General features: G+C 34.3%; 1 protein-coding gene across 1 annotated transcript in view; it reads left to right on the top strand.

The window, feature by feature from the left end:
- Positions 1-13,483, top strand: part of LOC148956690 (uncharacterized) — a 16,458-nt gene extending 2,975 nt beyond the window's left edge. The window contains exons 2-3 of the mRNA XM_089086705.1: positions 11,503-11,629; positions 13,183-13,483. Of these exons, the coding sequence (XP_088942831.1) occupies positions 11,503-11,629; positions 13,183-13,379 (324 nt within the window). The 3' untranslated portion in view covers positions 13,380-13,483. The remainder of the gene's footprint in view (positions 1-11,502; positions 11,630-13,182) is intronic.
- Positions 13,484-17,715: the final 4,232 nt, after the last annotated feature.

The following is a 17,715-nucleotide window of genomic DNA, read 5'->3' as shown; positions in this document are numbered from 1 at the left end:
GTGCAAATTAAAAGCAGTCATATTTAAAAAAAAGAAGAAAATAAAGGAAGTTGGTTTTTCATTGAAAAAATGTCCGAAAAGTGTCCTTTTTTTCAAAAACCTGCCTTTTTTTACTCAATAGTGTCCCGGTGTCTTTCAGAGTGAAAAAGTGTCCAAAAGCCACTAAAAGTGTCCATTTGGCATCCCAGTGACTTACATTTTATCCACTTCAAAAAATTTCATATCAACCTCAATGCCCTCTTAATAGTAGACAGTATAAGATTGAAAGTACGTCTTGGAAGGGACATGAACATAGATGTGGCGAGAAAAATAAAAGTAAACACTAAAAGAAACTGGGAAATAAATTCCTCAGCATTATCTTGAAATTCCTTGGCTTCCTCGAATTTGAATGCAGAGGAAGTCAAGGAATTTCAAGGTAATACTGAGGAATTTATTTATTCTAAGTTTCTATCAATTATTCTTCTTCTTTTTCTAAAAAACAGAATTTGGAAACCCCATAAATAATAGGCTCATTTGATTGGAAATTGGATCGGCTTGTACTCTTTTTAGTAGTGAAAGTGATTGGAAGGCATTTAACATCCCTTCCACACCCACCATTTCCTCAAACACATCCAATCAAAATTTTGAGGAAGTCATTTTCTTCAACGTAGTTGAAAGATCTGGAAATTGTGTCTTTGAGGAGGACACTTAACCTAAAGTCGTTAGGACAAGGGTTGTAAGTTATGCCTGGGTGGCATATAAGGTTTTCATAAAAAGTTTCGTCTCTTAGAAACTTCAAAGAGGAATCATTTGATTTAAAATTCAAAGGGCTAATGCTCTTTTTAATAGTCGAAAGTTATTGGAGAGCAGCCAACCCCTCTCTCGCATCCACCATTTCCACAAACATATAAAACCAAAATTTGAGATAGCCATTTTGATCAACGTAGTTGAAAGTTCTAAAAATTAGGTCTTTAAGGATGGCAAACCCTTCCAGAGCCTTTGTCTAACTGAAAGGAAATAATAAAGGGTTAAATATGCTAATGTTTTTCAAAATACAAAAAGAATAATTTAAAAAAATATAGTTTGTCTTTTACCACTTGTAGTCTATAGACAGATAATTCCTAAGAACACCCTACCTTTCCTTGTCTAACTGAAAGGAAGTAATAAAGGGTTAAATATGCTAATATTTTTCCCAAAATACAAAAATAATAACTTAAAAATAAAGTTTGCCTTTTACCACTTGTAGTCTATAGACAGATAATTCCTAAGAATACCCTACCTTTCCTTGTCTAACTGAAAGGAAATAATAAAGGGTTAAATATGCTAAGATTTTTTCCAAAATACAAAAAGAATAATTTAAAAATAAAGTAACCACTTATAGTCTATAAACAGATAATTTCTAAGAACGCCCTACCTTTCCTTGTCTACACCAAGGGAAGTAATTAGTCTTAGTTCTTAATCCCAGACTATTATTTCTGTGCACATCCACTTTTGTCATGTGGCAACCATTCTGCAGCTCCCACTAGTTCCTACCAGTCCCACTAGTTCTCCAAATTATTTTCTTTAACCTTTGTCTTACCCTGCTGTGATAACTCAACCCCAAAAAACACTAAAATAAAAGAATTAAAGGAAACAAAAAGTAAAAATAAATACTGCAGTATATTCTACACCATGCATGCCTATATTTTGTAATATAGGTAGAATTTTTGAGAAAAGGAGGAGAAAGTGAGTTTTCGGCAGGAGAATACATCTAAGACCAACGTCTTGTGGATTTATCTTAGATGTTTTTGCGCCCTGCGCGAACACTATTTATCTACCGAATAGGATTAGGACCTAAAGTCTTAACCAATGTGGTATGCTAGAACTATCGAATCTATCTTTTTCTTCTATATTACGGTTGACGTTTGTCATCAAGTCGGTCAACTACAAGGACCCACCTACTGCTGGTGGCAAAGTCACCAAGGCCGCTGAGAAGGCTGAAAAGAAGAAGTGAATGGCCATTCCCTGCTTGGGCGTTTCACGTAAATCCCTGTGGCGTGTAGCCATGTGCACAAGGTTATTATTACACTGCTGTCATAGAAAGAAAGGAGTTTTGCAGAAAAGCTGTGTTGGGCCTCAATTCTATTTATAGCCACTACCGAATGTTTCTGTTTTATATTTTACACTTTCAGCTGTGATTTTTTGTCAAACACTGGTTGCCAGTTTTTATCGAGCATAATTCAAGCGAATTTATTTCAATCGGCCTTGTCTTGTTACTTTTTTAGTTCTCGAAAACGTCATTTTTGCTCAGGGCTACTTCTAACTGTTCAGAAAACGGCAAGATAAAGAAGCTTTTAAACGATTTTAACCACTTGACCAACCAGTCGGCTGATTGACTAAGGTGGTCGACGTCTTTTGTTGAACTTTAAAACCATGTTGGTCAAAATAGACATTTCGTTGCTACAGCTGTTCGGACCTTGTCGCACCCTAAGATCCTTAATTGCTATCCAAGATCAAAGACTCGCATCTTTTTCGCATAGCTTATGAAAATGCCGAAGTGAAAATGAATCTCTATGGTCGGATCTTTACTTTTCGACTAAGATAGGTAGCGGTATCGATAATCGATATAACATTACGCTCTGTTGACATTCTCATGATGATTTTTTTCTGCCATCTCTTCAAATTGAACTAGCACTAAACTTAATTTATGTGTAGTTTTAATGTCAAAGCTGGAAATACCTGCGGAATTCATGCAGGTAACAGACTGCTATGTAGTAGAAATAAGAAGGACGAATTTCACAGGTTTTTCTGCACTTTTTGAAAATTCATAGTGGCACCCCTGTATTTTGGCTAATTGTCTAGAGGGACACTAACCGGGGCTCCCACGACGTCAATAAAGTTAATAAAGCTGTCCGCTAAGTTAATAAACCGTTTTCCTTGCATAACTTTGTTGACTTTATTGCATTCGGAAAGAACTTCTTAAGGAACTTCTTAAGAACTACCCAGCTGTGATGGGAACTCTGCATAAGGCGAGAAGTTTAGTGAAAGAAACCGTTAATCACAGAAAATAAGGGAATGGGGATTGGTCTTAAAAAGGGTCTCCTTTACCTACACAGATGACCTTCATCTGAATAATGGTGTTAGAAAAGGTTCAAATTCTGAATTAGCTCCGCGAAATGAGTAACAAGAAAGTTCAAATTTGAATTTTAAACCATGGCTGCTTTTGAGCCATGTAGATGTAAAACAAGCCAGTGCTCATGCTTGTTTACAAAAAATATAAGCCCACATTAGGACAAACAGAGAAGGCAATGCATAATATTGGGATAGCTAATATTGATAATTCTGGTCCGCTCTTACAGTTACTCAATGACGAATCATCCTCAACTCTAGTCTGATTGTAAATCAGTAGAGTTTAGTCGAATATCAGGTAGAGTGTATATCAGATAAAACACGGTCTGATAGTAGAAATCAAATAGAGTGAAGCCAATAGTCCCTTATATTCAAATTAGCCTACAAGTAGATTGTATCCAGGAACTAAATCGAAATAATATTACGGTAAAAAAATAAATAAAAATAAAACGAGTAAAAAGCCTCTAAGGAAATATCTATATTTTCCTTCTTTTAATCAGTATGTAAATAACATCAAAGTTTTCCTTCAAATATATATCGCCAGTAAAAATTATTACCGTCACGTAGAAAAGAAATTCAAAAAATTTTTAGCCTAAATACTCGTAAGTTCCCAGAAAAGAAATAAGATCCGATCTGAAGTGAAATCATAGCTTTCTGCAAAAAATTTTGTTTCCGAGACGAGATAAAACTTCACGAATGGTGTACTGACAAGACTTGTCAAAAAGAATTACGTTCCATAAAAGAAAATAAGTAAGGCCACTTAACTTTTAATTGGGTTTATTGAAACTAATTGAATTATAAATATGTATAATCAGCATTAAAAGGCAATTCTTTTGATTTGTATATTTAAAAAAAATATATTTTTGGGGATAATAAAAAAAAACGAAGGTTAGTCTACTGAAATAGGGTCATTGGAGGCTATCAAATTTGGAGTGAACTCAATCACTGCTGGTCTCTCGTTGTTAAGTAAATCCGAAGCATCTACTAACCTTTGACTCTCTGAGGTGGCACGTTCAGTCGAATTTGAAAAAATTGTTTTGAAGAAATTTAAAAATAATTATAACAGGAAAGGCAGCAAGAGTTTACATTAAGTGCGCGCTACATGTACAAGCTAGCTGTAATCTTGTTATAAATAGTAGAAGATATAATAAATTAAACACTTACCAATAAGGACGGTATATATAAACAAGAAGCCGTAGATAAAATGGGTCACAATTTAAAAAGTATAGCACAGTGTAAAACAGAGTTTTCTCGGGTATAATTAATTTCACATATTAAATAAATTCACGACACACCATTAACAGAAATAACCAGGGAGAGGACATTGCAGGTGAAAGATACCAATGACAGGACCATTGGCATTTAAAAAAAACTGCTAAGCGTCTTGTCATTGGGGGGGGGGATCCACCGAGCAAACCAAATATAGATCAGAAATAAAAGTCAAACTCTGGAGAAGATTTGAGCTGAATGTTCTGGTTAAGTTCCAAGTCCTAGAAAAAAAAATAAGAAAATAGGATGTTGTAGCTTTGCCAGGGCACTAAACCCATAAACCTTTAGAACAGGGTAATAGTCAAAATATCACGAAAGGGACAAAATTGCACTCAATGACTATATAAAACTAAGGCGCAAATTAAACTGAGGATTATACCAGACGCGAATAATATAAAAGATTATAGGGAAACCACAGTGGGTACTGATAACCCCCATCTCTAAACAACACTCGGCACAAACTAGGCACAATTTTTGGTAAAATACCACAGACAAGGAATATGTGTCTGCGATGAAAACCACACAATTTTGCGGAAATCAGGATATCGTAAAAACTTACATTTTTATGAATAAATGAGAACTAGCAAATGCGGGTTAAAACTTTATTAAAAATGTTCTAAAAATCCGCTCGGAAAAAATACAGTACTTTTCTAACACTTTTGGACAGAAAAAACTGAATAATGTCAAAAAATACAGGTTGCAAAAATTAGACACCCCCCTCCCACCTTTTAAAAATAAGAAGATAATGCATTTGACCATAGAAGGGCAATCAGCATAAAAACTTGTTAAGGTTATTGAAAAAAACATGAAAAATATAAATATAGGCTTTAAAAAAAAGACCTATTTTGCTGAAAAAGTGGAAAAAGACTTGAAAAAAAACCCTTAATCTTCATTGAAATAAAGAATAAAAAAAGAGAATGGTTCAAGTTGAAAATATAGCCAGACAAAATTAAAGGAGAAGAAACTGAATGGAGTCAGTTAAACTCTGTTATATGCACAAATTGAACTGACCGAACGAGACTAATATTAAAATTGTACTAAATAGGTACAAAATAAGTAGCATTAATTCTACGGAGCCACCGTTACAGTGGTTAAAGCGGGCCGAGATTAATAGAAATATTGAAATGCTCCAAGTAGACAGGAAAAAAATTTTTGCTCTTTTATGTGGGGGTCGTTTTAAAGAAAAAATGACAAGCATGGCATAGAAAATTAAAAGTAAGGCACAAAATAGCCTTAAGAACCTAAGTTGAAGTTGAAACCTAAGACAAGACCACTAAAACATGGGAAGTTAAAGTGAAAATAGTCATTGTCACTTGTATGTCTAAAAATAAATTACTGTGTGCCATGAAGGCACGGCATTTTTCTGCAGAAGGGCCACTTTTCTGATAAAAGAATAGCCCAAGAGGAAACTGTGGCCACAAAAAAAAGAGTTTGGCAATACTATAGATAATTAATTATTGTGTGTGCAGGTTCAGAATAGTCCTTTTAGCTTTAGCCCATGACAAGAGGACCTAGAAACGTTATAAGAAGCTACCAGAAGGCAGTCCTGGTAAGCAAACCTTCAGAGTACAGGCAAGAGTCATTTGATAATGGCATAAGAGGTATAAGGTGAACAGAAAACATTTTTAACTTATCAGATCCAAGCTGTAAATGAAGCCTTAACCCAAAAGGACATTAAAGCTGAAAAAAGAGAGATTACAGGCAAAAACGTTATTAAACTGTCTCAAGTACCAAAAATTCGAAAAGAATTAGAAAGCTCAAAAGTTTGAATAAACAAACAGGCAAATAGTAAGCTAATGACAGTTAATGAAACAAGTGGATTCGAAATAGAACCAAAGTGGTAAAACAAAGATAAGAAAATATATATAGTCGTATACGGAAAAGATATAAATTTGTATTAATGTAATCGGGAAAATATATACAATTATAAATGTAATTTGAAAACTTTTATAAATATAGAATTGTTATCGTTAAAAAAAAATATAGAAATGTAAATAGCAAAGTCATATTATAGGAACTATTTCCAAGCCCTTATATGGAGACTAATCACAGTGCTAAATTAGAGTGTATAAATCTATTAGTTAGGGAAGATTTATTTTTATTTTAGATTGCAGCTAAGACTTCTCAGATAAAAGTCTTGGCTGGCTTATTTAAAAGTTGTAAAAAGAACAAATATTGCAGTGATTAAATAAGTTATTAGGTACATAATTATTATTTGTTTTTAACAATTAAGTTATGTATCAGCATAACTTCGGTAAATATATATATATATATATATATATATATATATATATATATATATATATATATATATATATATATATGTATATATATATATTACATTAATTTACATTAATAGAAGTATTAGAAGTATAGAAGTATTTTACATTAATACTTCATAAGCAATTCACAAAACACTAACTGGAATTAATTCCAATGCTAGTCTGTACCGTGTGTTTTATTTTTTTAATGCTTTAAGTTTTAACCAGTAGTTAAATATCCTATCGAATTTTGCGAATAAAACGATACTTTTGTAAGTTATTACACATTGCTTGTATATATATACTCTGTTTTTATTATCTTTAATTTTTACCTAATGATTTAATGTTATATGTAAATGTTTGACTTCGAGTCAACGTATAAATAATTTTTATTGTGAAATAATCCGTTAAGTATTCAGTTTGAAAGAATAATCCAGCAAGAAACATAATGTTTCGATTTAAGCGGGATATTATTTTTGGAGCCATTAAAAGAGAGAAAAGTAAATAAAAGTAATTATCCTTTACGAAATTGAGTGTTTTATTCCTACTATATATGTAAAACTTTATGCTTTATATGTATTCTAATGAGAATATTTATTTTAGATACAGCCTTAGCTTTTTCTTGGAAATTAAATTTTTCGTAGCATCCTTGCGGATCCATTTTTTTTCAATCATTATTTGACACATTTTTGGAAAGTAACAAATTTTGAAGCCACTTCCAAAGTATCCTGATACTAACATCTCATACCATCAGAAACCAAACCATACCTGATCAACTGATATTTAGGAAACTATAGCAGTATTAAAGAATACTACAAGTTCGTCAGAAAATAAGATAAAATCAGAACTTAATTTAGGCCTATAGAATGGGGTACATAGCACAAATGGCTTATATTTTTAAAATATGTGAAAATGCTGTGTGCTGGAAAAGAAATATGTGAAAATTTAAAAACAAAAATGTTATATGTAATTTATCCAAGGCATTTCTAAAACGAAAAATAAACGGTATATCAACCACTTCACACAGATTTAAATTATTAATGGGAATTAAATTTAAACTCAAATAATTCATAAACTTTTCTAATATAACTTGAAATCTAATTTAAGCAGAACCAATAATATAATGCTTAAGCCGCTTGGGGTCAAGTTAAAACAGAAGATGCATATGAAAAAGGTTTAAAAGAGTATTTTTCAGTCCTAGAGACAGAGAAAAAGAGAAACAAGGATGAATTTAAAATTGAAATCCTTCGAAAAAAAAAAGAAAAAAAGAGAAAAACATGGCCTATATTGGAGCAGAAACATGACCCTAAGGAAACCCATTGAGGGTATATGTACACAATGACCCAAAGATGGCAGCATAATAGCTGTAAACAAAATTAAGTTGTTTTAAAAGTAAAATATTGAGAATTGGGACAATTCTTCTTTTGAATGAGAAGTCTTATGGTAAAGCTTTCTAATTTAATTAATTATGAATCTAGTAAAAATATATTAAGACGCAAATACAAAGTTTAGAAATACCACTTTTTATTAAGATAAGGAATATATCCTGCCAAGTTTCTGCTTAACGGAAAATTGAGAAATCACCACTTCCTAGCTATTGCGTCGGTTGGTTAAAGGAAGGTGTGGTTGATAAAAATGTATAAAAGATACATTTTATGGGAAGGGGTAGACGGATACTAACTTTATGCCGGACTGATCTCTGGTCCGTTGATTTAGAAATACCTTGGAATATTGTCGAATCATTGTAAGTGTCTAAATATCCTATTATATGTTATTTTAGTTTTCGCAGACTTGTGGTCTACTTGGGACAGCCAGTCCCAGTAGAAAGTATATATCTAGTATTATTATATATTAATTGAATAAAAGTATTGTATCATAGCCAACCTCTCTACGATCTACCTTTAGCCCCTCGAACATACCCAGTCGGTACGCCTCATTAGTCCGGTCATAGCCTAAGGCACGCTACCAAAGTTTAATTACCTTAGGGCCAGAGTTTACCTCCCCTATAAAGGGAGAAATAAAGGCATCTACAACGACTACACCCAAATACAATAAAATACACTTTACAACAGTAACGGTTATCCTATTGTCTTTATTAACAATACAATTAGCCGAAGATTGGCAAGACACTCCTGTAAAATTAAGGGTCTTTTACAATGTGAAGTTCTCGTCAAGCCCTCAAATATAATTTACCTTCCGTATATCCCAAAAGTCACTACAAGTTTAAAAAAATTGTGCACACAAAATAATTTTTATGTCGTATTTACAAATAATTTTAAAATCATGAATTTCTTAAATTCTGGTAAAGATTTAACCCCAGTTACTCGCCAAAGAGGGTTTTATCAAACACCATGTGACTGTGGCCATTTTTATGTTGGTAGTAACCATCAAAATTTAGAAAAACGCCTACAACAACACAAAGATGACATAACTAAAGCTTTAAATTCTAATAGCACAAATATTTCCTTTGATAAAAATTTCCCTGTTGTTCTACTTATTGTTTATGATGGAAAGGCAGTGTGGTCTTCGTTCTTATTTACGTAAATATTTCTGTTAAAAGATCTTTATCAAATGATTTTATAAGGCTATAATTGTTTTTTATACATTTTAGGTGACTGAGGAGATGGAGAGTGTTCAGCACTGAGCCTTATATGAGTGAACTTTGAAACTAAACTAACCCTGATCCCTTATAAACAGAGATGTAACATGAGTCTTAGTTTAATTACCTTAGGGCCAGAGTTTACCTCCCCTATAAAGGGAGAAATAAAGGCATTTACAACGACTACACCCAAATACAATAAAATACACTTTACAACAGTAACGGTTATCCTATTGTCTTTATTAACAATACAATTAGCCGAAGATTGGCAAGACACTCCTGTAAAATTAAGGGTCTTTTACAATGTGAAGTTCTTCTCAAGCCCTCAAATATAATTTACCTTCCGTTTATCCCAAAAGTCACTACAAGTTTAAAAAAATTGTGCACACAGAATAATTTTTATGTCGTATTTACAAATAATTTTAAAATCATGAATTTCTTAAATGCTGGTAAAGATTTAACCCCAGTTACTCGCCAAAGAGGGGTTTATCAAATACCATGTGACTGTCGCCATTTTTATGTTGGTAGAACCCATCAAAATTTAGAAAAACGCCTACACCAACACAAAGATGACATAACTAAATCTTTAAATTCTAATAGTACAAATATTTCCTTTGATTTCGCTTTAAGCAGTCATATATATGATAACCCTAGTCATAAAATGCTTTTGAAGAAACTTGCCTTATTAGCAATGATTTAGGCATAAAACAGGTTGTTCGAGAGGCAATGGAAATTAAAATCAAAATAGACAGTAATATCTCTTTAAATAGACATTCGGGGGAATATTCGCTTAATGCCCTATACACAAACTTAATTAAAAATGATTTAACTAATTATATCAAAAAACCAGTAAATAACTCCACTCAACCTGTTACGAATAGACCATCTAGGCTGGCTGCCTAGAAGGCGTGATTAGCTTTAAAAGCTTGTCTGTAAGTATTTTTATTCCAATTGAATGAATTGTTCTCTGTCCACTTCGCTTGGTGTACCAGTCCTGGTTGAACTTCCTTGAAGTAATGATATTAGGATTGTTTTTAAAAGATTAAAAAAAAACTCTTTTTAGTTTTAATGATTGAATTTTAATGTAAATTTCTTTTATATTGTTTTTTATTCTCTTTGTTTGTTTTGCTGAGGACATCCCTTGTATATAGGGTCGAAATATTCATTTAAAGTTGCGTTCATCTGTCTTGTGTAAAAATGTCCCTGTTGTTCTACTTATTGTTTATGATGGAAAGGCAGTGTGGTCTTCGTCCTTATTTACGTAAATATTTCTGTTAAAAGATCTTTATCAAATGATTTTATAAGACTATAATTGTTTTTTATACATTTTAGGTGACTGAGGAGATGGAGAGTATTCAGCACTGAGCCTTATATGAGTGAACTTTGAAACTAAACTAACCCTGATCCCTTATAGACAGAGATGTAACATGAGTCTGAATGATCAATAATGCACGATTAAAATTCATAATCGTTATTTTATTTAAATATAATATATATTTTTAGATAAGTGTTCAAATAAGTACTTTTTTTTTTTTAAAAAATTATTACAGAAAACTTGGAGAGTTTTGCTTTTGAATATATTCAGTGACCTCACCTGATTGGTTTTGATTATCAAATTTTGACCGAAAATGGTAATCATGAACATTTTGCCAGAAAAAATAAATGTATACTTTGGACACTACCCACTGATTCCTATGCCTACAAAAATTGAAATAAATAATTTTTTATTTGTCTAATAAAAAAGAATATTTAATTCAATATAAAATCAAATATGGAACCGATCAAGGTGAACCTGTACCCAAAAGAAATAACTGCCAAAAAAGAAAGCGATTCTAGAAAAAAATATTTAAATCATCTAGTCATTCTTCAATCGAGGAGTTTTTGATCGTGAGTTGATTGGTTTCTTTGTTTTAAATTTATCTCTTAAATCTCGCTTAGAAACGCTGTGGGCTGTATAGCCGAAATATTTGCTTAATTTTTATTTTAATCTCTGTTTTTAGAAAATTTCTCGTACCCATCATTTTTCCTTTTCGTATGATAAAAGGGCCGGTTGTTGTGTTAGTCGATATATAGCAATACTCTTCTCATTATAATTTTTGAACATTCTGGTTTAAAATAACTTAAAGATACAATGATCTGAACAGAAAATATTAGTAAAATACCCTCTCAACGTTAAATAGATCCGAACAGGACAATCTTTCGGTATCATATGGAAAGTATGTTTCAAATAAATGTCCCTGAAAAGAAATAGAAAATTATAAAGTGCAAAAACTCTTTTCCTTTTAGTTTGGCTTTCGTACACGCAAAGGAGGAAAGTCTGATGTCTACCGAGGTGCAAACAAGCTACTTTGCGCCCATATTGCTGGAGCCATGGGTTTGCACCTACACCCTCTAAATTATTCCTCAGAACAAGGTAATTTTTATATGAGTTTGTTTAATAAAATATGCATATGGACCTGGGATTATATAGAATCTGTTTACTGAAAGGGGGATTTCCGCCCTAAAATCTGTCCAGATGGTTTCCTTTCTAGCAAAAAGAAGATTAAGGCTTAAAATATACTTTTGAGGCATCTGGGTGTTCATTTATAGTAAATATGTGGTCTTGATGATTGTTAGTGAATGTATATGTGAGTGAAGAGTATCTCCAGAGCTTATATAAAAAGCTTCTCAGAGTGAGGTTTTTCTCTCACGATTCCGTATTCGAAATTAAGATTTTGGCCAAAGATCTTAAGTTTACTTTTATAAGATCTTGCCCTGATAATTCAGATGCACTCAAGGGTCCTTGTATGGAAGGTGCCTAGAAGTCAAAAATTTGTAAGAAGGTAATAAAACTTAATTCCTTGTAAAATTTGAATTTTTTGGCAAAAAGTCTTTTTCAGCCATCCCCTTCCCTGCAAAAAATTCTCTGAATCTCACTCCGTGGAAAAATTTACTTGTGCCTTATAAGGTTCCCTCTCAATCTCACCGTTTTTATGTTATTCGTTCTGTACAAAACATTAAGTTTCCCTACATGGGTATTTGGAAGTTAATTTGAAATGGGGCATTTTAAGAAGGATGTATATTGATTTTGCATTTTTGACCTAAAGTTCTTTATGCCAGATAAGGCCATCTATATAATTTTTCCCGTTGGGTAGCCGAGTTTTTCCAAAACCGGCTGTCCAAAAGCAATAAACAGAAACAGTGCTTCATCCTAGACAGTTGTTTTTAAAACAAATCAACAATTGTATGGCGATGAAATGTGAGTATCCACAAAGAATTATCTGTCACTCGCTCGGGAAAATTGTGACTATTATTCTGAATTTTCCGCTGTAAAATAATATTTACTTTAAATTTGGGCATAAGTTGACTTTGTTTGAAATATTAAAATCCCAGTGAAGCTAAATTTAGCGTTTGAAATATTAAAAACGTAATACCAGTAATATTAAGGACCAAGATTGGCCTCACGCTGCTTCTCACTACAATAGGTTGTTAGTTGTAGCAGCAGCAGTAGCTATATTATTGTTGATACAGTTGTGCTTTTCAATTTCCGAATATAGTATCTGGTTTTCGTTTACTCTGGGTGCAAGCTGGAGTTTATTGTGTTTTATTTATGATTAAAAACTTTTTTGTCGTTTTTCTGCCTTTTTTTGGTTGTTGCTGTTAGGATTTTTGCCACTAAACGTTCTTCTTTTAAAAGTAAAACTCATGCCCATCCAGTATGTTAAGATGCACCCATTGCTTTGGCCACTAGATAATCTGTAGTTGATTGGGCAGTTAGCTTGTAGAATAGACGTGGGTTCTCTAGAGACAACGTCGATTCACAATGTAAAGAATGGTCATGACTTGCATGTTGTCTGAAAAAGGGAGAGTAATCCTACTATTGGCATAGAGTAAGTAAATGCATAAGCTCTGCAGACAAAGCTATCGATACCCTTGCACCTAACAAACCTCTATAGGCTAAGCCTATTTATTTTATATCTTTTTTAGATCATTGGCAAAGACATCCTCTGATATCTGAAATCGAAGAGATTCAGGCCTTAGGTGAGAGGATAACTGAATTCAACAAAGACATTCCTGAAGAAGAAAGCAACGAGGAGAGTGATATTACCAGTGAAGACAAAAAAGTATCTAACAAAGGGATACAAGTTGAAAATAAATATGCAGCTCTGGAGCTAGATGACTAAGGCAAACCTATTGCTCTAATTTGAACTGCCCCCATGTGTTTTGGCAGAAATATCTCAATTGAGAGAAACACAGTTTTGAGAAAGTCAAGTTTAAAGTTAAAACTCGAAATGGTAAAAATTGTCTTATGTAGGTTTCTGGTATTGTATATTCCTTATTTCAATCAATAATTAAAATCTTTTTATATTGGATGATAGTCAGTTATTTATAAAAGATTCTAAACGAAGCTTACACAGCCATAAACGTGTAGCTTACATATTTTCGCCTAGAAACACTAGTGAACCCCTAAGTATTAAAGGTGAATTTGACGAACCTTTAATAATGAGAATTTTAGCGATGCTATCTGCATCCAACTTAAGACAATCTCTGTTTTTCCGTATTTAGGAGTTCTTGATCTTTATGGAACTATATAAAACTCCATATAAAGCCCTGGAGGCATATAAAGCTTTTATGTGAAGGTTTTTAAAATAGTTCAAATATCAGGTAAGTCTAAAACCCGCCCCACCAAAAAAAAACTTATTGGCAATATTTTATTCCAAAACTTAAGGGGGCTGGCCCCTGAATCTTCCTGCACGGCCCCACCCCCACCCCTCCAAAAAATAACAACAACTTATCAATAATGTTTTATTACAAAACTTATTGGAGCTGACCCCCCTCCCGTAACAACTTATTAACGATACTTCATTCCAAAAATCATGAGAGCTAACCTTTGGCCCTCCCTGCATGGCCCGACCTCCCCCAAAAACATATTCACGATATTTATTCTAGAAATTCTTGGAACTCACCATCACATAAAAGCTTTATTTAACTCCAGGGCATAACTTAAAACACTTGCAAGCAGCCTCTGGGTGGTTGTGCCGACCATGGAGTTATATTATCTGATCTTTGAACTTATTTTAACAGAATAGCTGTCTAAAAAATTTGATCGGATGGATTTGGGGTAAAGAGGACAGGGGGGGGGGTGGCTAGTTGCCATCCAGTTCCTTTTTACTCTTTAAAAGAGAACTGAAATTCTAATTTCCAATCGACTGAGCCACCTCCAAAGTTTATGCGACCAACCTTTCCAAAAGAACGTTATATGCTCCCGGGGACTAAGTTACAACACTTTCCCCCCGGTTCTGAGGGGTTGTGTAATTCCTAGAGTTTTTATTATATCATCTTTGGTCTATCTTTTTTTAACATTATTTGAAAAAAACTACGTTTTCTAAAGAGTTAAAGAGGCTGAGTTACAAGGTCGAACCTCAAAACGTACAGGGATTAGGAGGCACAGTTGGCGGCCTACCAACCCCAGAACCCTCCGCTTTCGCAGCCTGTAAATAAATAAAAAAAGTTTTGTAAAGTGAAAGTGAGAAGCGACATTAAATCTTAAAACGATCAGAAATTATTCCGTATATGAAAGAGGCTGTGCCCTCCTCAACGCCTCGCTCTTTACGCTAAAGTTTGACTTTCTCACAACTCTTTTTTTTAAACAATAAAAACTCTAGCGTAAAGAGCGAGGCGTTGAGGAGGGCACAGCCCCTTTCATATACGGAATAATTTCTGATCGTTTTAAGATTTAATGTCGCTCCTTACTTTCACTTTAAAAAACTTTTTTTATTTATTTACAGGCTGCGAAAGCGGGGGTTTGGGGGCGGCAGCCCCCCAAATGTGCCTCCTAATCCCTGTACGTTTTAAGGTTCGACCTTGTAACTCAGCCTCTTTAACTCTTTAGAAAACGTAGTTTTTTTCAAATAATTTCTGCACGTTTTTGTACAGTTTATTACTTATTATTGCTTGACTAACTGTTAGATGATTTTGTATTATTCTTTTCTTTCTCGACAGAGTGTTTTAAGGGTCAACCTTGTAACTCAGCCTCTTTAACTCTTTAGAAAACGTAATTTTTTTCAAATAATTTAAAGAAGAAACTGAGTTTTTTTTAATTTAAATTAAGTATATAAAATTTTTTATCGAACTGTGAATCGAACCCGGGTTTTCCGCCTGACAGCCAGGAGTCTCACCGCTGCACTAAAGAGACATAATTGAAATTCTTTTTGATTAGGGGAATCTTTTTGACGCAAGCAAAACTTGATATTTGGTTTTTGGAAAACAGGGAAGGAGTGATCAGATTGAGCTGAAATTTCGAGGATAAGCTCCCAGACCCCAGGAAAGATTATTCTCTAAATTTCATCCCAATCAGACAACGTTAAAGGGGGGTTGTGGTCGGAAAAATTAACATGGGCTAATATGGGAAAACAAGGTTTTTCGTAAATGTTAATTCGGGGGAAAATTTTTTCGGTCTGAAAATATCAAAAGGCCCTAACAGGTCGAATTCTGCTTTGAATGAATCCTCATTCACCCGGATCAGTTGCCAACTGTGGCCTGTAGGCGTGGCTAAGAAAAAAAAAAGATGAATTTTAAGTGGCTATATTTGGTTTTTTGAAAACAGGGAAGGAGTGATCGGATTGAGCTGAAATTTCGAGGATAAGCTCCCGGGCCCTAGGAAAGCTTAACCTCTAAATTTCAGCCCAATCAGACAACGTTAAAGGGGGGCTGTGGTGGGAGGGTCCAAACTTCCGGCCCAGTTTATCCCATGAAGATAAAGTCGGAGGAGAATGAAATTTTGCAAGTTTCTTAGTTTGAGCTTGGGCTAAAAAATGCAATTACCGCCGTCTCTATGCAACCTATAGGACCTGAAATCGCTTAACATTGTGGTGGGTCGCCTCTTTATAGAGGCACAAGTGTGCCTCCTTGAAAGATGGGTATCACATAAATTTGATCGGACACATTTGTGGAAAAGATGGTTGGTAAGGGAAGGGGAGGGGGCTAGATGTCTATACGACCTATATGACTAGAGTAAACGACCGGATGGATTTGGGGTAAAGAGGGCAGGGGGGATGGCTAGTTACCATCCAGTTCCTTTTGACTCTTTAAAAGAGAACAAGAATTTTCAATTTTAAATCGATTGAGCCTCCTCCAAAGTTTATGCGACCATCCTTTCCATAAGAACCTTATATGCTTCCGGGGACTACGTTACAACACTTTCCCCTCGGTTCTGAGGGATTGTGTAAGCCCTAGAGTTTTTATTTTATGATCTTTGGTCTACCTTCTTTTTAACAAAATGGGTATCTCATAAATTTGATCGGACACATTTGTGGAAAAGACGGTTGGTAGGGGAGGGAGGGGGCTAGATGTCTATACGACCTATACAACCAGTCAATTCAACCATCCCTTACATGAAAACCTATATGCCCTGGGGTATAGCTTACCACACTTGCCCCTGTGCTCTGGGGGAAGTGTCGACTCCGGAGTTTTTGTTTTTTGATCTTTGAACTATTTTGAACAAAATTACCATATCATAATTTTATCGGACGCATTTGGGAAAAAAGAGCCTGGGGGGGGGGGAATTGCCCTTCGATCACTTTTGACTCTTAAGAGTACGAGAACTTCCTATTTACAATCGAATGGCTCTTAAGTGTATACGATCATCCCTTATTTAAATAATTTAAAAACTCTAGGGCTTACACAACCTATAATAAAAACTCTAGGGCTTACGCAACCCCTCAGAACCGGAGGGTGGGGGGGGGAAGTGTTGTAACTTAGTCCCCAGAAGCATATAAGGTTCTTATAGAAAGGTTGGTCGCATCAACTTTGGAGGAGGCTCAATCGATTGGAAATTGAAAATTCCAGTTCTCTTTTAAAGAGTCAAAAGGAACTGGATGGTAACTAGCCATCCCCCCTGCCCTCTTTACCCCAAATCAATCTGGTCGTTTTCTCTGGTAGCCCCCTCCCCTTCCCTTACCAATCATCTTTTCCACAAATGTGTCCGATCAAATTTATGTGATACCCATCTTGTTAAAAAAAGATAGACCAAAGATAATATAATAAAAACTCTAGGGCTTACGCAACCACTCAGAACCGGGGGGAAAGTGTTGTAACTTAGTCCCCGGGAGCATATAAGGTTCTTTTGGAAAGGTTGGTTGCATAAACTTTAGAGGTGGCTCAGTCGATTGGAAATTGAAAATTCCAGTTCTCTTTTAAAGACTCAAAAGGAACTGGATGGCAACTAGCCATCCCCCCTGCCCTATTTACCCCAAATCCATCCGATCAAAATTTTTTAGATAGCTATTCTGTTAAAATAAGTTCAAAGATCAGATAATATAACTCCATGGTTGGCACAACCCCCCAGAGGCTGCTGACAAGTGTTTTAAGTTGTGCCTTGGAGTTAAATAAAGCTTTTACGTGATGATGAGTTCCAAGAATTTTTTTAATAAATATCGTTCATGTGGTTTTGAGGGAGGTTGGTCCATTCAGGGAGGGTCAAAGGTTAGCTCTCATTATTTTTGGAATGAAGTATCGTTA

Source organism: Artemia sp. Qi Xiang Cuo, chromosome 1 (assembly GCF_049724085.1).
Source record: "Artemia sp. Qi Xiang Cuo chromosome 1, ASM4972408v1, whole genome shotgun sequence".
Classification (NCBI taxonomy): Eukaryota; Metazoa; Arthropoda; class Branchiopoda; order Anostraca; family Artemiidae; genus Artemia; species Artemia sp. Qi Xiang Cuo.
This window is presented reverse-complemented; position numbering and strand designations above follow the sequence as displayed.